Source organism: Streptopelia decaocto (assembly GCF_964273445.1).
Source record: "Streptopelia decaocto genome assembly, chromosome: 1".
Classification (NCBI taxonomy): domain Eukaryota; kingdom Metazoa; phylum Chordata; class Aves; order Columbiformes; family Columbidae; genus Streptopelia; species Streptopelia decaocto.
The window spans coordinates 16,701,093-16,728,118 of NC_138663.1; the positions used below are offsets into that span (position 1 = coordinate 16,701,093).

At 37.8% G+C, this 27,026-nt stretch overlaps 1 protein-coding gene across 10 annotated transcripts in view; it reads left to right on the forward strand.

The window, feature by feature from the left end:
* Window positions 1-27,026, forward strand: part of KIF21A (kinesin family member 21A) — a 91,930-nt gene that overhangs the window by 51,501 nt on the left and 13,403 nt on the right. For 3 of the 10 annotated variants that reach the window (XM_082076220.1, XM_082076228.1, XM_082076227.1), the window contains 19 exons: window positions 1,519-1,557; window positions 3,700-3,784; window positions 3,968-4,085; window positions 5,217-5,405; window positions 6,337-6,536; window positions 6,932-7,039; window positions 7,563-7,631; window positions 7,742-7,953; window positions 8,616-8,769; window positions 9,121-9,321; window positions 10,648-10,749; window positions 12,304-12,469; window positions 12,983-13,003; window positions 16,867-16,927; window positions 17,129-17,183; window positions 18,202-18,419; window positions 22,394-22,504; window positions 23,048-23,176; window positions 26,811-26,947. In XM_082076220.1, coding sequence (XP_081932346.1) covers window positions 1,519-1,557; window positions 3,700-3,784; window positions 3,968-4,085; window positions 5,217-5,405; window positions 6,337-6,536; window positions 6,932-7,039; window positions 7,563-7,631; window positions 7,742-7,953; window positions 8,616-8,769; window positions 9,121-9,321; window positions 10,648-10,749; window positions 12,304-12,469; window positions 12,983-13,003; window positions 16,867-16,927; window positions 17,129-17,183; window positions 18,202-18,419; window positions 22,394-22,504; window positions 23,048-23,176; window positions 26,811-26,947 — 2,375 coding nt within the window. Of the gene's footprint in view, window positions 1-1,518; window positions 1,558-3,699; window positions 3,785-3,967; window positions 4,086-5,216; window positions 5,406-6,336; window positions 6,537-6,931; window positions 7,040-7,562; window positions 7,632-7,741; window positions 7,954-8,615; window positions 8,770-9,120; window positions 9,322-10,647; window positions 10,750-12,303; window positions 12,470-12,982; window positions 13,004-16,866; window positions 16,928-17,128; window positions 17,184-18,201; window positions 18,420-22,393; window positions 22,505-23,047; window positions 23,177-24,760; window positions 24,800-26,810; window positions 26,948-27,026 lie in introns of all 10 variants that reach the window. The other 7 variants (XM_082076229.1, XM_082076225.1, XM_082076221.1 and 4 more) reach the window with 7 other exon arrangements.

The window sequence follows — 27,026 nt, forward strand, 5'->3', positions numbered from 1 at the left end:
TCTTCTACAGGCATTTAGCTGCTTTTACTGTACTATTTATTTTTAGGGTGCTGCTCTTTTAGACTTGTCTAACTAGCCTTTTCCTATTAAAATGGGATTGGTAAGCCTAGTTACTAGTTCTGTTCCATCTGCACCTTTCTTGATCTGTTTGTTTCCTGGTTGCGGGTCAGTATGATGAAAGGTGCATAATTTCAAATACATGCAACTTATCTAAATAGTTGTGAGCTAGCCTGAAGAACTAAGAGCCAGTTTCTGAATGCACAGCAGGTATGTACTGCTATATATCTGTAGCCTTTAATAAGCATCTGTCATAAAGTTTATCAGAAACAGTATACACAGCAGTAATGTTTTTCCTGCTGAAATACTGACATGCTTGATTGGAGCGTCCCACCATGTGACCTACTCACCAGAAGCCCCAGGGCAAACTTCCCATGTCCTTTCCAATTGTTTGTCAGCCTTATATACCTGGTAGCCTTTTTTGACTGTTATCTTTTGATTTCCCTAACCTTTGTCAAACTAAATTAGTGTTAAAATTACATGGGGTTCAGCATGTTAGTCCTAGCTGATACTGAAAGAGGATGACAGGCAATATAAGGTCAAAAGGCAGCAAAAGCTCTTGCTCAAAACTTGCTCATAATGAGAACATTTAGCAATTTCAGTACTTGTTGAAATTTAAGCCATCTCTACACTCGTATATGTCATGCAGAAAGTTATTTACTGATACATCCGCATTTGTTCAACAGGAAAAAGCACAAGTAAAAATACTAACACTTTATCCATCTCATTGCTTCTGATGCATATTTTTGTTAATTTATTAAAAAATAACAAGCAATCATTGGCATGTACTTTTTTGAATCCCATAAAAATAAACTGGTTTTCGCTTTTTATTTAAAAACAAACAACAAAACCCCAAACAAAAAAAATAAATGCAGTTTAAAGATTTTTGTATGAATTATATTCAGAATATATGTTTTAGAATATTAGTAATAAAAAGTTCTCATTACTATTTTATATTACAATTTGTTATCAGCATATATAAAAGTAGTGCATTGGTTTTTTTCCTGATGTATTCCTGAGGATCTATAACTTTGGTTCAATGGCAGTACTTCTTGCCATTTTTGGTATGTTACCTGCCAATTTTAAGTGGCAAAAGAGAGAGCTTTTTCTAGAACTAAGAGATTTTTTTGAACCTGTGTTAGAAATAATTCCCAAAGTGAAATATATTTTCTATATTTAGAACTTCTTCCTTAATGTAAATTGAATATACAATACTTGACAGTGACAGATTAGTTAACCTACAAATGCTTCTTCTTTGTTTTCTGTTTACTTTCCAACTGTGCAAAATGTATTGCCTTTTTACTACTCGTTGTCTCTTGATGGTATCTTTTAAAATTTCGTTTTAAACTCCACAAGCTCATATATATCATTTTTTTTACCTTCTTATCACTTTTGCTTTTCACTGTCTGGTTTGTCCTTCATTGGCTTGGCCTTCCAATACTGTACCTCGTGCTTTTGAAGGCTACAGAAACTTGAGGAAAGCAGTCAAGAAGAAAGAAGGTTGGAATATTTCCCAGGTTTTTAATTACCTGTCATTTCAATTAACTGGTTGTCATACATGAAAAGAAGTTGGGCAGATCCATAGGTACTTCGAGAGTAGCTAATTTGAAGTTTCAAACTTCTTTCCTGTGTTTTGACTTTGAACAAGTGTTTTAACTGGAAGAAGCCTCTGTTGTGGGATTGAGGTTGACTCTGGGGTTGCACAGTGTTGAGCAGGCATTTGTGGGGAGGTGGTGCATTTGGGAATTGCAGCAGAATTTCTTTCTTGCATGGTCTGTATGGCATGAAAGGCAGGAGGAAGGCACTGTAGCTCATATGGTATAAAATGTATAGCAGGCAATATACAACAATAATAATTTTGGCATGTGAGATCAAGAAGGTCTTGATCCTTCACACCTCAGCTAACTCTGCTGCTTTTATTTTGGAAAGTATGGCTGAAGCCATTCCTTCCATTCAGCTTCAGCCAAAGCACATGTTAGTCAGAGCAGTTAAGTTGAGGGCTCTTAAAAATGAAATATACTGTCCTTGAAAATGAAAGTAACAGCTGTTATGTTTCAGTTGTCTGCTTTGATACCCACTGAATTCACGCAGATGTTGTGAATCCACAGCTCGGTAGCACACAAATTAAGCAGTGCTGTTCTGCCTGGGAGAGCTGCTGGCTCTCCTTCCTCCTGTCTCTCCCCTTTATTAGGCAGAACAAAATGCTCTGTGGTGGTGAACTCCATGCTGTGTGCAGGCAGAGGGGAACTGGGGATTTGCCTCAATCTGCATGAACATTGCAGCTAAGATCTGCTATCTTTTAAACTTATTAACCAACATAAAAAAGAACCTGTTGTGGGCTGAGACAAGAGTCTATGGAAATAAGATTGTGTGGCTCAGTGTTCCCTGTGGGCATTTGTTTTCTGTACAAATCTGGTTATTAGGCTTTTTACTTCCAGCCTCCCTGGCTGTCACGTGGATTCAGATGGTCTAAGCAAAAGGTGGGTTTTTTAGGTGTCACTTGCCAAATTACTGAACGTTTCCCATCACTGCACTGGGTATTCGTTTTATCTAAGAGCTGGACCTTGAGTCCGAGCTCCTCTTGGTGTCAGTGGAGGAAGATGTGCATTTCTAGTTGCCCTGCCTGATCAGGGACAGCACGTGAATTGCCAAACTTTTATGATGATGAAGTTTGTTGAGGTGGATTCCACATCATGCAATCAGAACCACGTTTTTTCATGATTACCTTCTATAGTGTCTAGCCCTGTTTTATCATGATTTCCCATCTGTAGCAGATGGTTCAGGTTTTGCACATGTAGCATTTAAAAAATGTTAAAACTCCTCCTAATGGCTAAAACACCAAACCTTTAAAACAATACAGAAAAAAGCCCTGCTGTAATTTGTATAAGCCATCACTACAGTTCAGGTTGCCAAGAAAGGAAAGAATATAGAGATGCTTGACTTTCAAATAAATTTTCAGCCATAGTCTGGGGAAAAAAAAAATCAGCATGGAAACATACTAAAAAGAAATCTTACTAGTTGGGAAAAGTTTCTTTTTGAGACAGACAGTCCTATTGCAAAAAATCAGTATTTCTTGATGGCCTTTGTTGTATCATTGCCTATTTTGAGCATTCCTTTGATGTCAAAGTAAATAACTGATCAAAAGAGTAGCTGTATTATGATCAATTAGGTGGCGTTTAACACTTACACATAGATTTTCATATTATTGTAAGCACAGTAGGCAGGCTCTGTTATAGCTTGACAGTGTAGTAATACATGTAATGTACGTTGTACTTAACACAAAATGTTTTTCACTTGTTTTGTAAAATCTATTCTGGGTACACTGCAACTTCCATGCAAAATGAATGCTGCTGTAGTTTATGAAGATGTATATACTAATTGTCCCAGTCATGCAGTATGCCTTAATCCAATGTGCTAATCATCAATATTATTTTGCAAGCTAAGATCAAGAGTAATTAAGCATTGTTTTACTATGTGTGGGAGTTTGGAAGTTGTGTTTTACCCATGCCCAACACTCGTGCCTCTGTCTAACTGCACTTTGGTTTTCATCTTTATTTGGAATTACAATTTATTGGTTTGGGGGATGTGAACTGCATACCATTTCAGTTTGTGAATATTTTGTATCTGTGCCTCTTCTGCTAGTGTTAAAGAGGATAACACAGATAACGAGCAGGAGAAGAGAGATGAAAAAGGCACTTCGGAGAGAGAGAATAATGAATTGGAAGCAGTAAGTATTTAGAAGTGTTTGGTTTATTTGTTCATTGCCTGTTTAAAGATTTACAAGGTTACAGGAAGGAAATTAGGAATGGGTCAAGTGGATACTGTGGCTTCACAGTGATAGTCACAAGTGATTAGGGGCTGGAAAAATGTGGGTGTCCTTCAACATCTTTCTGTTTTGTACATTTTGTAGGAGGAAATTCAGGAAGCAAGTGATCGTGAGGATGAAGAAGAGGAAGATGATGAGGATGAAGATGACATGGAAGTTGTTGAAAGCTCAGATGAATCAGATTCTGACTCTGATGAAAAAGGTGATGTCAGTGCAATATTTTGTAGTATTTTACAAGTACTATCTGTCATTCCTTGGGTTTTGGTAGGCAAGATAGCATGCTGTCAACCCACTGTCCATAATTCTCTGTGGATTGTATGTCTAGTTGTAGTGCTAAGACATGTAATATACACTGAACAAGTGTTCCTGTACTGGCTTTAAAATTGACCAGAGGCCATTGGGTGTTTGATAACACATTTCTTCCTTAGTTATAATATCCAAAATGTAAGGTTTAAGTACTGGGCTATTTTTATGTCCCAGGACTAATTGTCAAGGTGATAATGTTATCACAGCTGGCTTACATGTGATCTGCAAATTAGAATCACTGGAGTGAGAGGCAGCATCACCAGCAATTCCCTGAGTCGGGCCAAATAGACAAACTGAGTCAGTTGGTTCCCTCTTGTTTGTGAGTCACACAAACTATTAGCAGGAGTTGCAGGACCTAAAAAGAAAAATCTTCAGCTGACATCTTTATTGTGGAACACATAATCTTAAACCAGAAAAGGACCTAATTGACTAAGGAAATGAATTAAACTTTTATAAATTTGCGTGGGTTAGTCCTTTTTCTTCCTATTTTTCTCATGCTCTTCACCATTCCACTTCCATGATCAAGGTGGATCCTCTCTTCTCAGAATTTTGCCTGTATTTTTTTTAAGAACTAAAGGAGAGAAAGTCTCCCCTTGGAGTCTGCTAGCAGTCAAATTTTCCTTTTATAATCTGCTGGATTCATGAATGGCAGTTATTCTCCAGCCCTGAAATGTGACTGAAGTCTCATAGCCTGTGCAGCTTTTGCATGGGGAAGGACAGATTGCTGATGCAGAGATTTAAATGTGAGGAATTACAACATACGGGCAGCTGGGATCCAATGAGTGTGATCATTCTCTACCTCTTTCCCAGTTCTAGGATGGGGAGAGTGTTTAAGGAGGAGACTTTATCATTAATTTCAGATAATAGTTCAATTTGCTGCATTGTGCTTTGTGTAGAATTCTCTGATGCATAATTTACATGTCAGAAAATGACCCTAACATTGAAGGGGTTATCTATAGTTATGTGACTCTCACTGTTACTTTAACAGAAGTCTTAATTTTTAATCACTCAAATCTTTTTATTTTAGAAAATTATCAAGCTGACTTGGCAAATATCACCTGTGAAATAGCTATTAAGCAGAAACTGATAGATGAGCTAGAGAACAGCCAGCGAAGGTTGCAAACACTGAAAAGACAATATGAAGAGAAACTGATGATGCTACAACATAAGATTCGAGACACTCAGCTTGAAAGAGATCAGGTTCTTCAAAACTTGGGTAAGAAGTACAAAGTAATTTAAACCTGGATGGTTGTGTAAGATATTAAAATTGAATTGTTTGCTAATTCCTTTTGTTTTTTCTCAAATGTGGTAAGAAATTGCAGAGAACAGTTGTAGTCACAATGCCAGTGAATCATATTTCACTCATTCTAGTTTCTGCCAGAACTGACAGTTTTTTTTTTTTAAAAAAGATACTGCTACTACTGGGTATTTCATTTGGTTGAATAAGCATTTATTTTCAAATTTCTAGGAGCTTTCATTTTAACATAGTCCTTGAGATAGTTCCTGAATTAAAAGTACTTTACTGTTCCTCCCTCTCTCCTTTCTTTTGATTTGCATAAAAATAAGAACCAGGATCAGTGGCCTTGCAGAGATGTTTTACTGACCAAGCTTCTTTGAATATGCCATTGTACTGAGATGAAAAACTGACTCTGGCTCATGGAATCCTAAGCCATAAATAGTTGAATCTTGGGCGAGTACTGCAGGAAGTGTTTTGTTTGTTTCTTTCTTTTTAAACATATATATGCCTTATAGTTATGTACTTTAGATACTTTCATTGTTCCCTTATTCTTTCTTAGACCTTCCCTTTTGACTAGTGCCAGAAAAGGGATACTAGGCTTGATGGCTCTTGAGACTGTTGCTATTATCTTGTGCACATGTGTTGTCAAGCATGTGTGTATCTGTGTCTTCAGGTACTCAGATATTTGCTGTCTAGTGCAAAGAAAACAGAAGCAAAGTATTAATACTTGATCTGTTATCCATAAAGTCATACAAGGTGGAAAGCTCAAAGCAGTGCAGGTGACAGGAGCTAGTGACAAAATAAATTTTTCAAAGATTTTGCAGACATTGCTGAAAGCAGAGGAAGCAGTCATTTGCTGTGGCTGCCAAAGTAAAAATATCCTGAACAAAAGAACTCCCTTTTGCTCTAGGTTCTGTAGAGACCTATTCAGAAGAAAAGGCAAAAAAAATCAAAACAGAATATGAAAAGAAACTCCAAGCCATGAATAAAGAACTGCAGAGGCTTCAAACAGCACAAAAGGAACATGCAAGATTGCTTAAAAATCAGTCTCAATATGAAAAGCAACTGAAGAAATTGCAGCAGGAGGTGACAGAGATGAAGAAAACCAAGGTATATTTCAGTATATTGCAGTGTCGTACAATGAGTATTTACTGAAAAATGGGCTCAAATCTCCTGTGCATTTATCTGCCAGATAACTTTGTTTTTGCTGTCAGCTGCTCAGAAGTCTGAAAAGAGAAAGGATATGAAGACTAGGCTATTCCAGGGAGAGAGGAAACCTAAAAAGGTTTAATGAACAGAAGTTACAGTATCAAACATGGAGAAGCTTGCACTGCTTATTAGCTGTTATTCAGCACTTAGTGAAGAAGACACTTAGATGGATGAGGTAAATTGCTAAAAGTGTGTAATATACTGGAAGATGGCAACTTGAATGAGAAACTCTGAGTGAGGGCAGGGAACAGCACTTCAATGTAAAGAGCTTTTTCTAAGTGATGATGTCTTTACAGGTTCGCTTGATGAAACAAATGAAAGAAGAGCAGGAGAAAGCTAGAATGACTGAGTCTAGAAGAAACAGAGAGATTGCGCAGCTTAAAAAGGAGCAACGCAAACGAGAGGTGATTTGACAGATAAAGAACTTTCATTTGCAATATGCATCTGCCATTATGATGTGCCTCTACTTGCAGGCACACAATGTGTACACACATTCACTGAGACTGCCATGTACCTTTATATTTTGACCAGATGAAATGCACATAATTTGATTTGACTTCTATGATAGCTTAGTTTCTAGCTTCAGGTGATAACTGCAACAGAAAATAGGAGACTTATTGAATATGTATTTCAGTATTATTTTATTAGTTAATTTTTGCAAAACTGTTGTTGCAACTTTAAGTGCATGCAGGTATTATTTTTGGTAGAGAATAGATATGGTGAAATGCTTATTTTCATTTTGTCCTAGAAAGACCAAGAAACCACTGTGACTTCATCTCTTCATGTCACAAAAATTTTGCAAACTTGTATTAGTGTGTAAAGGTCTTTTTTTTGTTTTGTATTGTTTTTTGGTTTTGTTTACACAATACAGTCCTTGTGGCAGACAATGGAAAAAATAACACGTGCTGCTTGTATTTTTTTCCACAGCATCAGCTCAAGCTTCTGGAAGCTCAGAAAAGGAATCAAGAAGTTATCTTGCGTCGCAAAACTGAAGAGGTACTGTGGTGAAACAGTAATGCATCTTTGAAAACAGAATGATATTGTATTGCAATAACTTAGAACACAGTTTTGTGGAGAGGTAATCGTATCTTTGCACTCTGTTTTAGGTCACAGCCCTTCGTCGGCAAGTAAGGCCTCTGTCTGATAAAGTGGCAGGAAAAGTAAGTCGAAAATTGAGTCTGCCTGAGCATCCTATACAGGAACCAAGTTCTAGCTCATCAGTCGAGCATGATGGTTCAAGAACAGCAGCACAGCAGAAGATGAGAATTCCTGTTGCAAGGGTTCAAGCGTTATCTGTAACTGCAACAAATGGAACAGGGTAAAAATCAAAACTGTTTATACTTTCTTAAGAGAACTGAAAATTGCATGGATTTTTCTAGCAGATAAACTTGTGATGATACATATTGCAGTAGTAATTTTTCAAACTGCTGTCATGTAATGCTCACAAAACAGGCATTTTACCATTATCAAATACAACCTGAGTTTTGTGGGTTTAAGACTGTGGAATAATGTAAAGTGGCATTAAAGGGCAAATCACACTGAGAAACCCTAAAATTTCAAAATGGAGTTAATCTGTCCTTAAAGAGAAATGCCTCACCGGTCCAGTGCCTGCAGTGTTCTTGAGTACAAAAAAAAACCCTTGTTAGAAAACGCAGTTTAATATATTAGGTTTGCTGGTGGTCTTCCACCGTGATTTGAAGCAGATCTCCTTGTTAAACAGGGACAAACTCTCAGGTGGCATCTGATTTCAATAGTGCATTATACAAGATGCCACAGCATTTGATACCTGTTTTTCAAATACAACATACTAAGTGCAGTACAGTTCAGGGCTGGGTGCAGTTAGCCGTCTGGTGCAATGAAAAACTTGAAGAAATTTTTAAGTTGCCTGTGAAAAATATTCTGGCCTGATCATTTCCATGTTCAAATGTGTAATTGGTCTGCTTTAGACTTAATTGTATGTTTCTCTTGAATTTATCACAGAAGGAAATACCAGCGGAAAGCAGTGACAAGTAGAGTTTACTCCTCACGGGCAGCCAGGATGAAGTGGCAACTACTTGAACGCAGAGTGACTGATATCATTATGCAGAGGATGACCATTTCCAATATGGAGGCAGATATGAACAGGTTACTTACGGTGGGTGATCTGCTGAACACTGGCTGTTTTGTTGTATTAAATAGAGAGAGAACATTTATTTTTGCTGTAAATGAATTGCCGTGGTGGTGGCATGGGCAAAACAATTGGAATCCATTGCAGTCAACGAAGAAGCTCTAAACAACACGAGTAAGCACTTGAACTGTGGGATTGCTGTGCTTAGTAAGAAATAAAAAGGACATTAATGGAATAATATACACCTGTGTATATTATTCCTGTAGAAATCATTCTATGTTAAAGTATAGCAAGGAAAAGAAAACAAAGATGTGTTAAAATGCTGTGGAGTGTTTACTAATTCCTTTTCATTTAATATTATGTCTTTGGGGATAATAGCAACGTGAAGAACTTACAAAAAGAAGAGAAAAACTTTCAAAGCGAAGGGAGAAGCTCATCAAGGATGGGGGTGGCAGTGAAGTAGATAGAAATGTCCAAAATATAAATGAAGAAATGGAATCACTAACTGCAAACATAGACTACATTAATGACAGCATTTCTGACTGCCAAGCAAACATTATGCAAATGGAAGAAGCAAAGGTAGGTCAAATATTAATGTGAAAATAGTAAAAAGGAGAAAAGAAAAAACAACCGTGTTAGCTTTGAAAATATTCGCATTTAGAAATTAATTCTGTTTTGGCTACATAATTATTGAACCAGGAAATGAAAATTACTGAAAACTTTGAAATCTGAAATGAAGAGTGTTTATACAACTGAATTTTCAGATCTGAGCTTTAATGTCAATAGTGTAATGCAAGTTAAGATTGCAAAGCATTTAAGTGTCAAAGCTGATGCTTTCTATTCTGCTGGCATTAAATTAATAGAATTCTTGGGACTAAAGGCTAGCAGCTTGAATCATATTCCTGTAGCTGTTGATATACTTACACTCCCTTGTATTGGTTTTTTATGCTTAAGTATTTTTGTATGTAAGAATTCATATAAATTCTTTATATTGCATTTTAATATATTTCAATTATGGAACAGTGGCCTTCTGTAACTAAAGACTGTGTTCAGGCCATGTTGCTTGTTTAGAATTTATTTCTTTTATTTTATTTTTTTTATTTTTTTCTTAAATAGTAATCTAGTAAAGGGAAGTTGTCTACTACAGTTGATGTAGAAATTTTATGTTACTGAAAGCAGTAAAACCCAAATGTGGAGACTTTTATAATGTGCATCACATCGTATACAATCTTGCAGGAAGAATCCATCACCTACAATCTCTCTTGGCACATGGTAGCATGAAATCTGAACTATAATGCTTACCAGTATTTTTATATGGCAGTGCTTGAGTTCCTCCTCTCCCACCTTGAGCTAATCTGTGCTTTAATACATGTTACATTGCCAGCAGCTTTTACTGCTTTTACTCTCATCAGGGTTTCTTGAATTTTGGACAGCATGGTGCAAGGTTACAGGACTTTACCAGTGAAGTGGTGAGCACAAAAGGCTTAATACTTGAGGCTATCAAAGTGCTTAATCATGACTGAGAATACTTGAAGGAAAATTGAGGAAAAGACTGAGGGAGAAGTCTTCGAATGCATGAAGGCTGCAGAGGTTGAAGGAATGCACTTATTTCTGCATCCACTGTGAACAGCTTAGCTTGTAGAAAGAAGGGGTCTGAGTTGGAAGTTGAGAAGAGATTTCTAATAAGAAGAGAACTGAAGCACTGGAAGAGACTGGGAAGGCTGCAGAGTCTGTACTGTGGGGTGTTTTGGGGATAGTTTTTATCAAAAAATTGTCAGACGTGGTTTACGTGTACCAAGGGGGTGAACTGACTGTTGCAGCATCTTTACTTTCTGTCTTCTCTGATTACCATAATGAATTAAATTATGCATTTTTCACCATCTGTCTCTGTTGTTGCACACATAGGAAGAAGGAGAGACCCTGGATGTAACAGCAGTGATTAATGCTTGCACTTTGACAGAAGCTCGATATTTGCTTGATCACTTCCTCACGATGGGTATCAATAAGGTAATGCATTAAGTGAAAGATGTGTGTGCCAGGAACCAGGAGCAGAGCTGTGCTGCCATCAGTACTAACTAATGTGAATTTATGCCTGTGAAAAGTAAGCTAGACAAAACAAAGCTAGTCGATGCTACCGAATCACGCTGGTTCTCAGCACAAAGGCCCTTGAGATCCATTGTCTCCTTCAATCCATTGCTTGTTTTTCAAATCCCAGTATGGTCTACTTCACTAATTACCTCATGTTGTTCTTATAAGAGCACTAGCTTTTTGTAAACAAATAAATAAAGTTGTTCTATGTTTTTCAACAAGCGCCTGAAGAATGCTCAGATCTTTTTTTTTAAAGACCGGCTCATCTATTTCCATAAAAATATGAGTGTTTCAAATATACCAATGCATGGCATACTTCAGTCAAACTTTTTACTTCTGAATAGAACAGTATGGGCTTTTTCTGAAAGCATTGGGAAGCAATATTTTCAAAATGAGTATTTGGCAATTGCCAAATTGTTCTTGCTGCTGTTTTTCTTTCTGGTTAGAGGCCATACTCAGTGGTAATCAAAAATTTTTCTTGCAGCAGAATTAATACGAAAGAAGTGTCCCTAACTTTGTTCACAATTTCTCGTTATCGTGATAAAAAATTCCGTTATGTGAAGGTGTTTCTCTCTGATAAGTAATTATTGTGTAGAAAACCTGAAGTATGTTTTCTTGCAAAACTGGTCATGCATGCTGTCTATTCTGTTGTTGTTTCCACGTGAAAAATGTGTTTATTAATGTTGTTTTAGTTTTTTCAATAAAATCAGAATCTAATTTGTAAGTCCATAGTACTGCACTTCTTTCTCAAGTGCTAGTCTTCAAACTCCTCTGTTATTCTACAAGCCTTTGAGAAGGAGTTTCGTACCTTCGTTTTGCCCTAGTGTTTCTTCTATTGGGAAACTGTTCTCTGAAATTTCCTTGGCTACATTTTCTACAACATGGATCTAGGGAATAGACTCTCTCTTAAGTTAGGCCACAATATGTTTCAGCAAAAGCTGAGTGATTCTGTAGGACAGATTACTGTTCTGTGGTGGTTGGTGTTTGGTGGTGGTGGTTGGTGTGGGGTTTTTAAATTTTTTGTGTGTGTATGTTTGTTTTTTTGTTTGGTTTGGTTATTTTTTTCTTCTTACAGGCTATCATAGGTAATAACTTTTAAAAAGTACTTATTTGTGAAAAATGAAGATGTCGCTTTTTTCTTTCTTCAGATGCTATCTACTCTTAAATGCAAATAATCTATGAATTGTGCTTGGGACTCACATCCAATTTAGTCACTAGATGCAGAGTCTGAGGAACACAAGTTAAATGCTTAATAAGTAACTTCAAAATATTTATTTTTATGTATTTATTTATTCATTTTTTTTAAAAAAAAGGACCTTTAGTTGACACCTGATCTTTAGGATGTGAGAGGAAGGTTGCAATGTATATGTCGTTTGTCTTTTGTAGATTTTAAAAGTTTTGGCAATTCTCATTTTGTAGCAAAAGAGTTGTGATAAAGTGTTTTTCATCTTTCTTTCTTTTTCTCTCTCCCAGGGTCTCCAAGCAGCTCAGAAAGAAGCTCAGATTAAAGTTCTTGAGGGACGTCTTAAACAGACAGAAATTACTAGCGCTACTCAAAACCAACTGCTGTTTCATATGCTAAAAGAAAAAGCTGAATTAAATCCTGAACTTGATGCTTTGCTGGGTCATGCTTTGCAAGGTAATTTCGTCATCTTATATTCTAAATAGTCAACTGCATGTCATGTTTGCCTTTCATGCATGCTGTACTGGGCATTCTAGGCTATTTCTTTTCTGAATAGATGCTGTATTTTAACATCTTACACTTAAACTCTATTTCACAATTGGTGTGCATGTATGTCATTTTTAAGTATATCCCCTCAGCAGTGGAATGTAGGAAATAAAGAAGGTTTTTTTTATTATTGAGACTTTTAAATTCAAGTAATCTGCTTGTTTTTTCTACAAAAGACTGTGTTTACAATTTGCTGTGATTTTAACTTCTGAATGTGAAATTCTAAATATGCAATTCTGTTCAATCACCATGCTAGTGATTTTTGAAAGTGACATGTCTGTTACAGCATCTATTCTACTTCTCAGGAGATGACATTAAGAAATTTAGAATACATTTGGGTACTTTTGTTTTATTTCTTTTTATAAATGGATATGTTTTGATTGGAGTGTTGCTTTTGTTTCCTTCTTGCTGTTATTTACACAGACCTAGATAGCATACCGTTGGGTAAGTATGTTTAGCTTTATCTGTACTGTACAGCTGCATGAGCTACTAATTCATTCATGTTCACTAACTGGTGCATCTTAGAATTTGTGAGTTTGTGAAGTTTGCATGAACTATTGTGTAAATGTACTCATTATCATGAGCTTACAGAGCATTTCTTCCTTTCTGAAACCACCCGTAGCCCTCATATTAGTTAGATCTTTCAGATAAGAAGTGAACACAGAAAGCTGAATTTCAAATTTATGGCTTACTGCTTATGAACCTATAGTTTGTTCAGACTACATAAAGCTATTTCGTGATATACTACTGCTGTAGTTATGACATTCTGCTCATCTTTTTAGGTCTGAAAGAAGGTAATTCTTAACACGTAGGTGATTTTGAACCTTTTGCAGATAGCTTATCTTGTCATGTAAATATTTTACAGAATGCAGATTATATCTCACTTTTTCAATTGGCTTTAGTTACTGACTTCACTGATTTTGAGATGAGGTGATTGTTGTTGTTTTTTAAATGATTCCCAAATAAATTGCTCTTTTTCTCCCCTCCCTTGTTCCTAGCCACAAAATCAGCTATGTTTGAAACTTGAAAAAATAATCCTGATGTCAGTAACAATTCCTTTTGTGCTGCCTTGCATTACTTCTAATCCCATTATGGTGTCCTGTGCTAGTTGCATAGGTCTCCAAAACATTTGGAGACCACCATAGTGCCTGAAAGATCATCACCTGGTGTAAACTGGTGAGAATTTTACCAGCTTCCTGACGGGTGACACGTGAAGATCTGTGTCAGGGCATCTTCCTGCATATGGACAGTATTGTTCAGGAACCTCAGTGGTTATTAATACCATAGTGTGTCTAAAATAGACCATTAATGTGTGTACATGTGTGTGTTCATCCCTGCTGGAGTGAGAGCAATGCCTCTCCAGTCAGGAATATAGTATTGTGTTTTCTTTGGCCCTGGACAGGGTTTTACTTATTAACAGCATCTGAAGCAGTGAAAAATCATTTGTTAAATGCATTGGAACAGTAGCTCTATTGTGAAAGCTTTTTAACACTTTGCAAGCATGAACTGAGTCTTTTAAAACACCTAAACTGCTCAGGTGTCTGCTATCACTTTATAGGAAGGAAACTTGACTGTGTGTGTATCTTGACTGATATGCCATACTCAGCTCTGTCCACACTGAAGTCCAGACTGTTGGTTGTGTGTTGTAGCCCCTCTGAGCTGCAGGGAGCTCAGACACGGCTTCAGTGAGGCCCCAAGGCTGGGACTGCCAGCTGCTCAGCAGGGACTGTGGGCTCAGGGCTCCCTGGTGACCTGACACGATTCCCAGAGCTGGAAGTGTGGGTGGCAGCAGATCCCGAGACTGATTTCACCAGGCTCCCTGGCAGCCCAGTTGGTACTACCCAGCTAGCCCTGTCCCCAGTAGAGGGGCAGCACTTCCAGGGTGCCTGTGAACCATTCCCTTGATGCCTACTTTCGGCTTTGCCTTCAAAAGTTCTAAGCCATTTGAATACACTTGGCTTGAAGAAGCTTGGGCATTCTTCAGTGTAGTTGTGCACCTGCATTAAAGGGTAGACTTAAGAAAAGGGTTCAGTCTGCAGAAAAGTACATCACAGGCTCAGGTTTTGACCCTCAGAATGGGTTTTGAATGCACACCTGCCTTGTGTGTGGAGAACCAGCTGCCATTTGCTATCCCATCTGCTCTTGAAGAGTTAACATGACTACAAATTTGAGTCCTGGAGTGTTGCTCCTGCTTTCTGAAGAATTGTAGGAGCTGCTTTTTTCCTTCCTGCCTGCGAAATATGGATGTTCATGGATGTGACTCACAGCCATATTTGTACAGATCTTGAGAGGGCTGGTCAAATGTAATTTCCTCAAGATGAACTGTGCTGGTGTGCTGCACTCTACTGGTACTGCCCAGTTGCATCTGCAAGAGGATCAAGACAAGTCATCAGAAAAGCTCTTCTCTCTTCTTCTGTCACTTGTTTATTAACAATCTCCTCAGCCACTCCTCAGTACTGCTTTTACTAACTTTATTGGTCCCTTCATCTCTTCTTGTTCAGGACTTCTTGCATAATCTTATTCTTCTGCCTATTCTCATTTCACTGATTCTGTGTGCTGGTTTCTACCTGGGGGCTTCCTGCAGTCTTCCTGTGCTGAACTGCAGGCACACTGAAGAAAAATATCAACACGTGTCAGGTCACATGCGTGTGAGCCCACAAATACAATCCCGTGTTTTGTGGCCATCCCACACTTTCTACTTTGTTACCTGGGAAAGCTGATTCCAAGTTCTTTATGAAAAGGGGATGAAGTAACATCCCCCTAACATCAATCTTATGTTAAAAGAAATGCCTTTTTTTTTTTTATTGATGCTGCTTTTGTGACTTGCTTGGAGGAGTAGTACTCTAGATCCGCCTCTTCTGCAGAAGACATAGCATAATAATGTGTATAGAAGAGGTTTAACATGGGCTCAAATCTAGGGTGGAACAAAAAAGGAAGTTCGGAGTGCTATTCCTGTAACCCTGCTTTCTTTATAGTATTGTTGTATTTCTGATAATTAAGTTTGTATTGTTAAAACTAATACAGCAGTTGGATACCTCTGAAGTGCATTGTTGGTGCTAAGTTGATATATGTTTTTGACTTTTTGGGAAACATTTTTAGTAGCAGCATACACAAGAAGGCAGCATTTTCCTTTTCTTTATTCCTTCTCAGAATTCAACTGGAAACTATATATCTTTCCTCCCTTTCTCCAAAGCATGAACTTGCACTTTAAACATATAAATGGACAAACATATTTTAATATGAGTGCCAAATAAATCGTTTCTATGCAAAACTAATGGTATCTGCTTTATGGTAGAAATTGAGTTAAGAAACTTAAAGCCTCTCTAATAATAAAGAAGAAATGTAATATAATGTCATGAGAAGGTTATTTAATCCTTAAATTTTCATGAGTATGTTCAAAAATAAGGGACTTTGCTTGCAGGAATGTATTACCTATGTCCTTAAACTATGCTTAAAATATATTATTATTACAGAATAATACTCAAGTTAGGGGATTTGGTTTCCCAGTGGTTTGGAACTGATTGTACATGTGCCCTGGATTCGTCTCAGCTTGATTGTTTTGCAGATTTTGCATGCAAACTTGTTAATCTGGTGTTTGACAGTGTTAGTGTGACATGCATGCTGGCTTTGTCTTTTGTGGACAGGTTTGTGTACTCATTTTACGTCAGGAGCATTTCTACTGAACAGCTTCAGTTTACAGTTAACTTCACTACAATTAATCCCTGTTTAGGAAGTACTTCTATAGTATTATATAGTGGCATCATCCAGTTTTGAAAGCTAAATGCTGATATACTAATAAAGTGTTTGCTTCTTGTCAGCCCAAATGCTGCTGTTCTATATGTGCCTCAGCTTGCTAGACAGTTAAAAATACAAGTCTTTTCATTATAAGCAGGTTGATTCTGTCTTAGAGCAAGAAGAAACATCCTTACTGTGGATTTATTTCAATCCTGTCTGTTCTATCTCTTGCAGTTAATTTCCTTTATCTTCTTTCTTCCAGACTTCCTTCTAGAATTTATTTCTGATTTTCTGTCATCCCTGTTGCTTTGCTATGATAAATAGTGGACCACATTTGGCACAGTATGTCTAGGTGTATGATTTATTTAGATTGTATGAAAAAACTTAGTTTAGATACCAGGAAAATTCATTTGGGACTGCCTAGCAAATAGTCAAGGTATTTTGAAAATCCCTGCCTTTTGTATGCTGTTCATCTACGTTCAACATTGTCTGAGGTGTTTGTGTAGTGCTTAAAACCTGCATGTCCTGTTGAAGGTGGACAGACTAACATTATTCTCTTGGAAATTTTCTAGAAAATCTGGAAGATAGTACTGATGAGGATGCCCCCCTGCATAGTCCTGGAACAGAAGGAAGGTGAGCAATCTTTAGATCTGGTTCTAGAAAAATTACTGTAATTTCCTCTTTTTGTAACCAATCCTGTATGCCTTAGAAGATACTTCTGACATTGTTTCATTACATTTCACCCACCATTTCAGTAGAAAGGAGGATCAAATAAAAATAGCCTGCAAAAATATGACTATTTTGCTTCTAACTGTGATGCAATTTTTCTTTCAGTTCATTATCTTCAGATCTTTTGAAGCTTTGTGGTGAAGTCAAACCCAAAAGCAAGGTAGGCTGTACAATGATGATAATAATTAATCTACGTGTCTTTTAAATGATTCTATGATTCTGTAGTAATTTATATTTTAATGGCACCTTCTAGAGAACGCTCTGGCTTTGCTCTAGAGACATAAATGAATAAAGACATGCAAAAGGTGAATAGATGTACTCTTCATGTGTTTTGTATGTAATATACTTTTTTGTTATATTCTCCCTGAGAAGCCAATATAAAAATATACTTTCTCAATATTTTGTGGTTGAATTTTTACAGTTTCAGAAAGAGAGGTGTTCTCCCAATTAATAGCACTCAGAACTGGAGCAGATTTGCAGCTTAGTATTAGTTAGGCTGCAGTTTAATGCCAGTGGGAACTGTGAACATGTTTGTTTGCTATTCGCTTCTGTGGTCATAGGATTGTAAAGGAAGTTTATAAAATAGACATATGTTTGACCTTCAAGCTGTTAATTACAGTTGGCATTGGAGGAATATATCTAGGCTGACTGCAGTTTAATATTAATGGCAGCGGGAACTGGAAATGTGCACTGATTGTGATTTTGCTTTTATGCTCACCGGAGCATAAACCAAGTTTGCAATCAAATAGAAGCTTAGCCTCCACTCTTCTAACTGCAGTTGGCTTTAGAGGAATATATCTAGGTTGCCTGTTGCATTATTGGTGCCATTCATTGGTGTGCAGGTCTTTAGGCAGGTAAACTGAGTTTGAAAATGTTGGCATAAAATGAATGTGTCATTTTTGTAATGGCTCTGTTCAGACTGGACCTTTGTCCTCCCAGTGACCTTTCTTTCCCTGAGGAATAGATTTAATTTCATAGCATCATCACACCTAGCATGTGTAATTCTTTTTTTTTTAAGGAAGGACTGTGTTGCACAAAGCTTGGCTCCTTTGTGAGGTTTTCTGTTTTCAAATTGTTGAAACGCTGAGCAAATCCTAATTCACATTGGCTTAAAGTACTCTTGAAGTGACAAACTAAGGAAGAAGACATATAGCAACTTGGTTTTTATTTGTCTCTAGGCCCGCCGGAGGACCACGACCCAGATGGAGTTGCTGTATGCGGACAGCAGTGATTTAGTCTCTGAAATCAATGCTGCAGACTCTACTTTGGCTGGCCCTCTTGCATCAGTTGCAGAAAACCAAGCAAGTGGGATGGCTGCTGACACAAATGATACTTCTGCTAGGGACAGAGAGTTTATTCCCCCACCATCTGGCTTACCTTCTAAAATAGGCAGCATGTAAGTTTGGCCATGCTGTACTAATTATCCTTTGCTTTTAAAAAATGCATGTTGCCAGTTTCTTTTAATCTATTATTTTAACTTTACAAAGGAGATTGATATACTTGAAGCTTGCCTAATAATACTGACAAAGCTCCTCCTTTTCTACCATCACCACTCTAGAAAATATAAATGCACTGTTGTAAATAATGTGTTTCTTATTGAATATACAAGTTCTATTAAGTTGCTTTGTCATCGTAAAATTACTGTAGCCTTGTTTCTAAGTAGCTGGAAAAATCCATGTCATACGTTAGATACTTTGCTATATTAGTGCTATGGGAAATGCACATTCTAGGGAGCTAGTGAGAATCTGCTTAGAACAGCAGAGATTTAAAAAAACCAAACACCCCACGACCCAGCCCAAAGACTTACATAATGCAGTAATAGTATCTGTATACAGTCCTAAGTATTAAGTGAAATCTTTCTATGAGTCATCTTGTGTGGATTGTGCTTAAAATGACTCAGTCTATGCAATAATAGAGCACGTGAGTGTAAAGGTGAAGGAAACATGTTGGACATTATGAATTCTCAAAAATAATTTCTATTTGCAGGTGGCAGCTACCTGCAGAACAGATTTACTAATCAAAAGTATTACTTGATGCCAAATATAACTAAAAAATATTATTTTTGTCTTTTTACTTTGGGACCAGCAGCTGTCTCTCACATGCACTCTTTTTTTCACTTGCTCTTGCTGTTCTTTTTTATATCTACCGGTATCACTGTTGGTTATTAGCCATTCACTGCTAGAGACCCTTTTCTTGGCTTTTTAGGTACTAGCTCCTATATTGCACAAGCTCATGCGTAAACTGAATGCGCTTGCCACGTTCAGCAATATGGAAAAGCTGTGCCCCATAGCTATCCTCATATTACAGATCCTGGAATTAGACATCTTTCACTACCCATCTGTCCTATTTGCATAATATTTTTACAGCAGTCTCCTCCTAATGTACATTTGCAGTTTGCATTATTTTTACTGTGTATTTCTAGCACCTGCTTGAGGTGGCAATCGTGAACAGCAGAAGACTGCTGACAGTAATTATTAACCCATGCGGATGGCTTCAGTGCGTTTTACCAGTAGAATCTGCTTGGAAAGAATGCTCTTGGGGGTGAGGATAGGTGGAGAAACCCACTGTTTTCAGCAGTTAGTGTGAGATCACTAGGGACTCTTGAAGCTTCAAGATTAAAAACGTCAAGTGTTATGACCTGGCATCCAAGACTCAGGTAATACCAACTTTTGCCTCTCTCCATCTGCTAGAATGTATCCATTTGTGAAAGTGAGCCAGCAATGAGGCAAAATGGGATTTTACAAAAACTGTATTCCGTGAGCATTAGAGAGTTATGCACTGTCAGTAAATCAGTTTCATCAGCAATATGCCTCATGTACATTTTGGTTTGTTATTGATCATGTCTTAGCAGATAAGTGACCAGAAATTCCCACAATCAGTCTGCAGTGGCTTCCTTACTGCAATTTAGATGCTTTTTCAAAACTAGAACTCAGTATACTTTATACGGTGTTACTATTTTTGCTGGTCACTGGTCATTGTTGAAGAAAGCTTCTCTTTGTCAGCCATCTGGCCCTCCTATAGGGGTCCGTAGTGCTGTCATATTGTATAATAAAATACGTTATTCTGGAGCAGATTGTGGTCTTATCTGCAATAAATATTACCTCCCTTGTGCAACTTACTGAAGTGGCATTCAGGGATGTAGAAGCAGTAACAGTGATCCAAAATACACATTCTCGAAGTGACAGAAATTAATTATATGCTATGGGGCAAATCTAGGTGTCTTTATATGTACAAACTGCTCCACTTTGGAAACCCCTCAATTTTCTTGGATCTGTGGTGATTCAGAGAGGTGCTTAAATGCACCCGGGCAACAGTTATTTTGGTTGGAATTCTGTTCACAAAGATGGATAGTGCCATTGTCCTTTGATATTCTAAACTCATCTACAGCAGCCTCTTCAGACTAGAGTGGCCTCCTGTAGGTTTTGTGCCAGCTCGTCAGATGTCTTATGTCCTGGAAAATCTGAAAGGACAATGGAAGCCTGTAATTAGGTGTGTCTCTTGCTCCTTTTCATTCAGGTGATTGACATAATGCACCTGTTTTTTACATCTATGCTTGGGAATACTGCTGCATTTTTAGAATACCTGTATTTCCAGGCTGTCAAAAGGAATTCATAATATGGGCATGCTCTTTGCACCTTCTTCTGAGGACGTGCCACTCTGCAGTCAAAGATGGAAGACTCAAGGGGCAGGTAGAGTGTGAGCAAGAGGGAGTTGACTCCATGTCTGAGTATGCAGGATGCTGGTGTGAGGCAGAGGAGCTTGAGTTTGGGTTTCTGGTGTGATTTATTTAGTCTAATAACTTCACAGAAGACTCATAGCGCAACCATGGCAGTGGAGACTGTAGTCCAAGTTTGTCATCCTTGCTGAAAGATCTAGCTGTCAGGCCTATCACAGGATTCACCTTGTAACCGCAATATTTTTTACATTCCTAAATGCATACTGGTCCATCATAAAGAGAGAGGTACTGTGTCCTGTTCCCCCTCTTTCTGTGTCCTTTGCAGAGTATGCCTAGAAGTAAGGGAGCCCTGCAGAGAAAAGGGTGCTCTGGCCTTGAGGAGAGAATTGAACCCACCTTCTCCCTTTTTTTTTTTTTTTTTTTTTTGTACTTTAACTGCTATGCTTTTGTGCAAAACCAGACAGGTTATCACTTGTCCTCTGTTTCCCACCTCTTGAAGATGCCAGGGGAGCTCTAGGGTCTGCACACAACTCTTGCCACTAAATCTTACAGGCAGGACCTTCTCTTTCCAGGCAGGACCTTCTCTTTCCAGGCAGGACCTTCTCTTTCCAGGCAGGACCTTCTCTTTCCAGGCAGGACCTTCTCTTTCCAGGCAGGGCTTGTGTTCAGTGTCCATGTGATTGCTTCAGGCAGCCTCAGCTACTTGAGTCAAGCAGCTGTTCTTGGTTGTGCTGTCCTTGTTAAATCATGTTATCCTGCATGCCAGTTCCCAGGAGGATTTCATATAGCACAGACCTGGTACAGCTTCACTCTTGTAGAGAAGCTACAGCAATGTAGATCCAGAGCCCATAGAGCTCTGAGAACAGATGCTGATAACCATGTCAAACAGGTGACCTGCCAACTGAACTTTGCTTAATAAAATTGTGTGGCACAAAAGCACTTTCAGAATCTGCTTTTTCTCTTTTGGTGGGTATTTCTGGTCCTTATAGAAACAACTTCAACACACACACACAAAAAGTGATAAACCAAAGCCAAAGTTGCTTTTCCAGTTGCCCGGCTAGTGAGAAACGGGAGTTCAGAAGGGAGGAGACCATCCATGTGCCCTTCTTTTTTTATCTGACATTTGGGTGTGAGCATTAATAGTATATTTTTCATCCTTTTGCTATTTTTAATGGGGAGTAAAAGGTTGGGACAAAGAACCTAGGGACTGTGAACTTGAATTATGTCAGAGCAATAACTAGAGAGACGAGGGAAGGATGGAAAGCAAGAAGGAAGGGAAGAGGAGACAAGGAGAGGCAGTGTTATTATAATAGTCAGGCTGTAAATGCAAAAGTGGTCTATTGTAGGTGAAAGTTGTGGAATCTGAAATTTTAGATCTTAATCAGACCTTCTGTCTTTTCTGTGATCTGTATTTGAGCAGCATGCTCTACTGTGTTTCTTTTAGTCATATCTTTATTGTTGAATTAGTAGCTTTCCTTTGTGTATTCAGTATCTGGCTCTTCATATGTTGATGAACTATGAAAGTTAATAAACTTGATGTGTTTTCATATTAAAATGTGAGAACAAATTTAGAGTCCATAAATGCAAGAGATAATGATAAAGTGCATTCTGAAATTTGAAATCTGAATGGGAGAATGAGAGTTAATGTAAGAAAAGCAAGTTTGTAAGTTAGATAATTATTCCTCTTGCTTTAGTTCTAGACAACCATCTCTGTCAGAGAAGAAGATACCTGAGCCTTCACCTTTAGCCAAGAGAAAAGTCTATGAGAAAACAATGGAAAAGACAAAGGCAAAAGAACAAAAACTGTAAGATTCTTTTATTTTCGCGGACATAATTTAAACCTTGGGTATATTTTCCTGAAAAAAAAAAAAATCTGTATTTTTGTATTTAATTCTAAGGCAGTTTATATTTTAGACAGTGAAATGATCCTCTGCTTAACTTCCATATGTGGATTATTTTTTCCCAGAGTATTTTTCTGTCCAAAATCACTTGGGAGCAGAGCCCTGAGACTATGTCCTTTGGAACACTTGCAAATGACTTTTTTTTTGTTGTTATTACTAAATGGAAGTAATCAATTTCTCCAAGAAACTGCAGTTTTATAATAATTGCTTCATTTTACATATGTGTGCTTTCTGCCTGGAGCTTTCACTGTTTGCACATAAACTTTGAACGTTGTGCCACCTTGCACTCCGCAGCAGTTTATTGACTTATGTGGGAAATATCTGTAGCTAGCATTATAATTTTATTTATTCGCTTAAGAAAAGGGCATCTAACATTTGAGGCATGTTGCATTTAACTTCTCTAACCATTCATAACCTGTTAAAGAAGATGTTCTTTTTTTCTTGTAGCTCAGATTCTGGAGCCCCAGAGGCTAGTCTGTCACCTCCTACTTCCCCACCAAGCCGGCCCCGTAATGAAATGAATGTTTTTAGTCGTCTTACTGTTTCTCAGGGAAACACATCAGTTCAGCAGGATAAGTAAGTCACAGAGGGAAGCCTCAGCCCCCAACCAGGGAATTGCAAAGTATGCTCAAGTTATCAGTGTAGTATCTGTTAGATATTTTGTCCTTCTCCTGCAAGACAGGAGGAAACATTTCTTGTGTTTGCATGTAGTTTTCAGAGAAAATACTTTAGACTTCCATGAAACCATTGTGAAAATTCAAGAAAAGCAATTTCCTGCTGAACCTTGTTTCCTGTTTTCTAGGCTATGTCTGGTATTTGTAGTTTAAACCCCAAAATATAAAAGAACAGTGAAATTCTTAGATGTATGTGTATTTGTGTGCGTGTTTATACCTAAAAGTAGAGTTTAGCTGGCAATTTAGGAAATGGTGCTTTTGACAGTTATTTGGTTGCTCCAGTGTTGCTCTGAGGGCTGTCACAACAGCACCCTGGAGGATGGGATGTTGAGATGGCTAGAACACAGTTGTTTAGAGATTATCCAAATTATTGAACAGACTGAGTTCAGGAGGTGATCTGGAGGAGCAGATGATAGTCATACCTGTTTAGGAAAAACGGAGCTGAGTTTCCTTGCATGTTAAGCATCTGTTAGGAGCCTTACTCCAAATTGCAGCAGACTTGACTTGAGCAGAATCTTTATTGCAGGTTTCGGTACTGATACTAATGCCAGGCGGCACCAAGAACTGCAACTTAAACTTAGAATAAACCTTTAGCTTTGACTGTAGCACGACAAGAATTTGCTCCTGTCTGCTTACACGATTGTTTTTTATAAAACTTTGCTTTTTTTCTAGTGTTCTGCAGAGTCACCACATAGCAAGCAGTAGTTTGCAAGGCTTTCAACTGTGCTTATAACTTCTTTATCTCTTAGCTATGTTACCTTTACCTTACTGCTAACTCCCACCTAACCCTTTTCATTTTCTCTGGACTGACTTTGAAGTCAAATTGAAACTGCTGAGTCTGTTTGATTCGAGTTGAAAATGAAGGACATCTTAAGACATACTGCAAATGTTCATGGAGGGTGACTTTTTTTCTTGATGTGTATTTTCTCTTCTTTTATTTTTAAATGTTTTTGAAAATGAGAGGTGAAGGATTTTGAACTTAGGATCACTTGCAAATTGGTGTTCTTATTTCAGTGGGTTATCAATATGTTTAATATTTATGTTCTATGATTAACATTTTACATGTTTCTTCTACACCTAACAGGCATTGATATTCAGATTTTTTTTTCCTTTTGACATTTTCAACAAGCACTATGTTACAGAGGTTAAATTATGGATCAATCTTCTCCTTTTACTTTGTTGCCTTTACTTCTGTAAGAAAATGTTGGGGAAATAAGAAATGGCTTAGCTGGTGTTATTCAGATTCTTGTGCTGAGACAGTCTACCAGTGTAACCTACTACTGAGAGTGCTGTTTTAAGGTTGATTCCCCCCAGCCCCATATTATCAGAGATTTAAGATACACCATGAGCAATGCTGCATACTGTATGTGGATTTGCATTGCTTTTCTGAATTGGCCATGCTGTTGTTTGTTCTTCTCCTATGGAGGCTTTACTTTGCTGATACCTATATTCTTTCTCCTCACAATTCCACCACTGTTGATTGTAGGTCTGATGAAAGTGATTCCTCTCTGTCGGAGGTACACAGGTACTTTCTCTTTCTCTTTTCTGTTTTCCTGGCGTCTCTCACTGAAGTTAGTCCAGTTCTTAGGAAGTTTCGTTTTGCTGCATGACTTTTCCTGATACTTGTGCACTGCATCTCTTTTGCTTTTGCCAGAAGTTTAAAAATCTGCGATTTTGGTCAAGCATGTCTCTCCCTCTTCTTTTTTAGGGTGTTCTTTATTGTGTTGAGCATGTCAGGTTTTTTTTCTTTTCAAATGAACTATGGTGTAAACTCTCCCTTAGACATATTCTTTCTCTCTCTTTCTTTTATTTAAAAAAAGAGGAGCAGACATTTTCTTAGGTTTTGTGTGCTTCTCTCTTCTTTGTTTTTCTCGTTCAGTTGTATGCTTTGGTCACTCACTAAAAATGAAATTCTAGAGTAAATGAAAACCCATAGGTTTTTTTATTATGTCTTTCTGACAGAATGTGCAGTGGCTTAAGAGATGTCCCCACTCAGGTTCCTAACCTGTGGCTTAGGATTTTGGTACTCAGTGAAAAATTGGTTTACCAAGAAGGGCAGTCAAAGGACTCATAATAATATGATGGTGACTTTGTCTTGTCCTTGTAGCAGTTGTAGTGTGTTTTGTCTGTAGATTTCAGAGCACTGCACACAGGTAGATAAATAGCTCTGGGACATGTATTTTACATGGTTTGTCAAGGGAATGTGTGGGTGAGAACAGCAGCAGGAGTAACTCGGCCTAGAGGCAGTGTGATCCGCTGGGGAATACTACAGAGAAAACCATGTTAGTTTTCGATGGTGTTAGAAAACAAAAGCATAGAGACATAAACCAATAATAAGAATAAAGTAAGGTGTTCCTGTACTCTTGAAAACATAGAAAGATGCATATTGAAAGGTGAAAGCCTTTCCAAAATGAGGCATTAATGTCAAACAATTTAAGGCAATATTAATATTAGTAAAATATAGAAAAGGATTGTGGAGTAATGAATTATATGAATGAAGATGTCCTGAGCAGTAAAAATGTATTATATAATAATTTCAAAGACTCTACTAGATAAACCAGCCAATTGCCACAAAGTTAGATAGTATCAGGAAGGACTTTTTTCCTTCCTGTAGCAAGGTTCTGGGCAATATTATGGAATTTTTGCATTTTCTAAAGCACCTGACACTTGTGTATGTGTGTGAGACAGGGCTATGGCTTGGTTCCTTTTTCTCACAGTTACATGTGTAATATGCAGAAGAGCATGACCATGAGTCTTCTCTGCAAGCAGATCAGGTCACAGCGTTGTGTTGCATGTTTGTGCGCATTACCTTGAGGCTTTTCTACACTTCACAGAAATCAGCGGGGTCCGTGTGTGTGCAGCAGTATGCATGGGATTTTAGACTGCTAAATAATTTTTATTTGGGGTGAACTCTGTTTCTTTTTTTTAGGCTGAGTTAGTCTTTTGGCACCACCACACAACTAGCTACAAATCCCCAGGAAGATTCCTCTGAGCTGTCTGTATTCCAACCACAATCCTGTTTAGCCATTTGAGTACAAGAGTGGTGTTGGGTACAGGCGCAGTAGGAACCCTCCTCAGGCATACAAGTTAGCAGCAATTCCTCAGGCCTTCCTCTAGAAGGCAGCTGATGTGAAATGCCTGCTTAGTTTGGAATTGGCAAGATACCATAAATTTGCACTATTTTTTCAGATGCCCTATTTAGATTGAGATGTCTTTATGCTATTTGCAGTCGTAAGGTTTGTCTTAGGCATCCAGGAGCTTTAAGCATCCATTATACAGGCTTACCTGTGCACCAAACATTCAGTGTCTTGTCTTTTTTTCATTTGTTTGTGTATGTGATTTGCTTTAACTGATAGTCCAGAGTTGACACTTGTTGAAGCTAAAAAGTAAAGATCCTTCCATAGTTTATGAAAGGCATTCAGCTGTTCTGCCCTCACATGTAAGAAAATTAGATTAATTTTTCCCCTGCATTTAAATAAAATAATTTTATTTGTGTCTATTACTATGCCCAACTCACGTTTTCTTCTTTTCTTTAGGGGGATAATCAACCCATTCCCTGCTTTAAAATGCATCCGATCATCCCCACTTCAGTGTATCTATACAGCTGAAGGCCATACCAAGGCTGTGCTTTGTGTGGATGCAACTGATGATCTTCTCTTCACTGGATCTAAAGGTTGGGCAAGCTCCATGCATCTGTGCTGCCTACAGAGGCTGCTTTGACAACATGGGATGTTGTGAAATTCTCTGCTTGT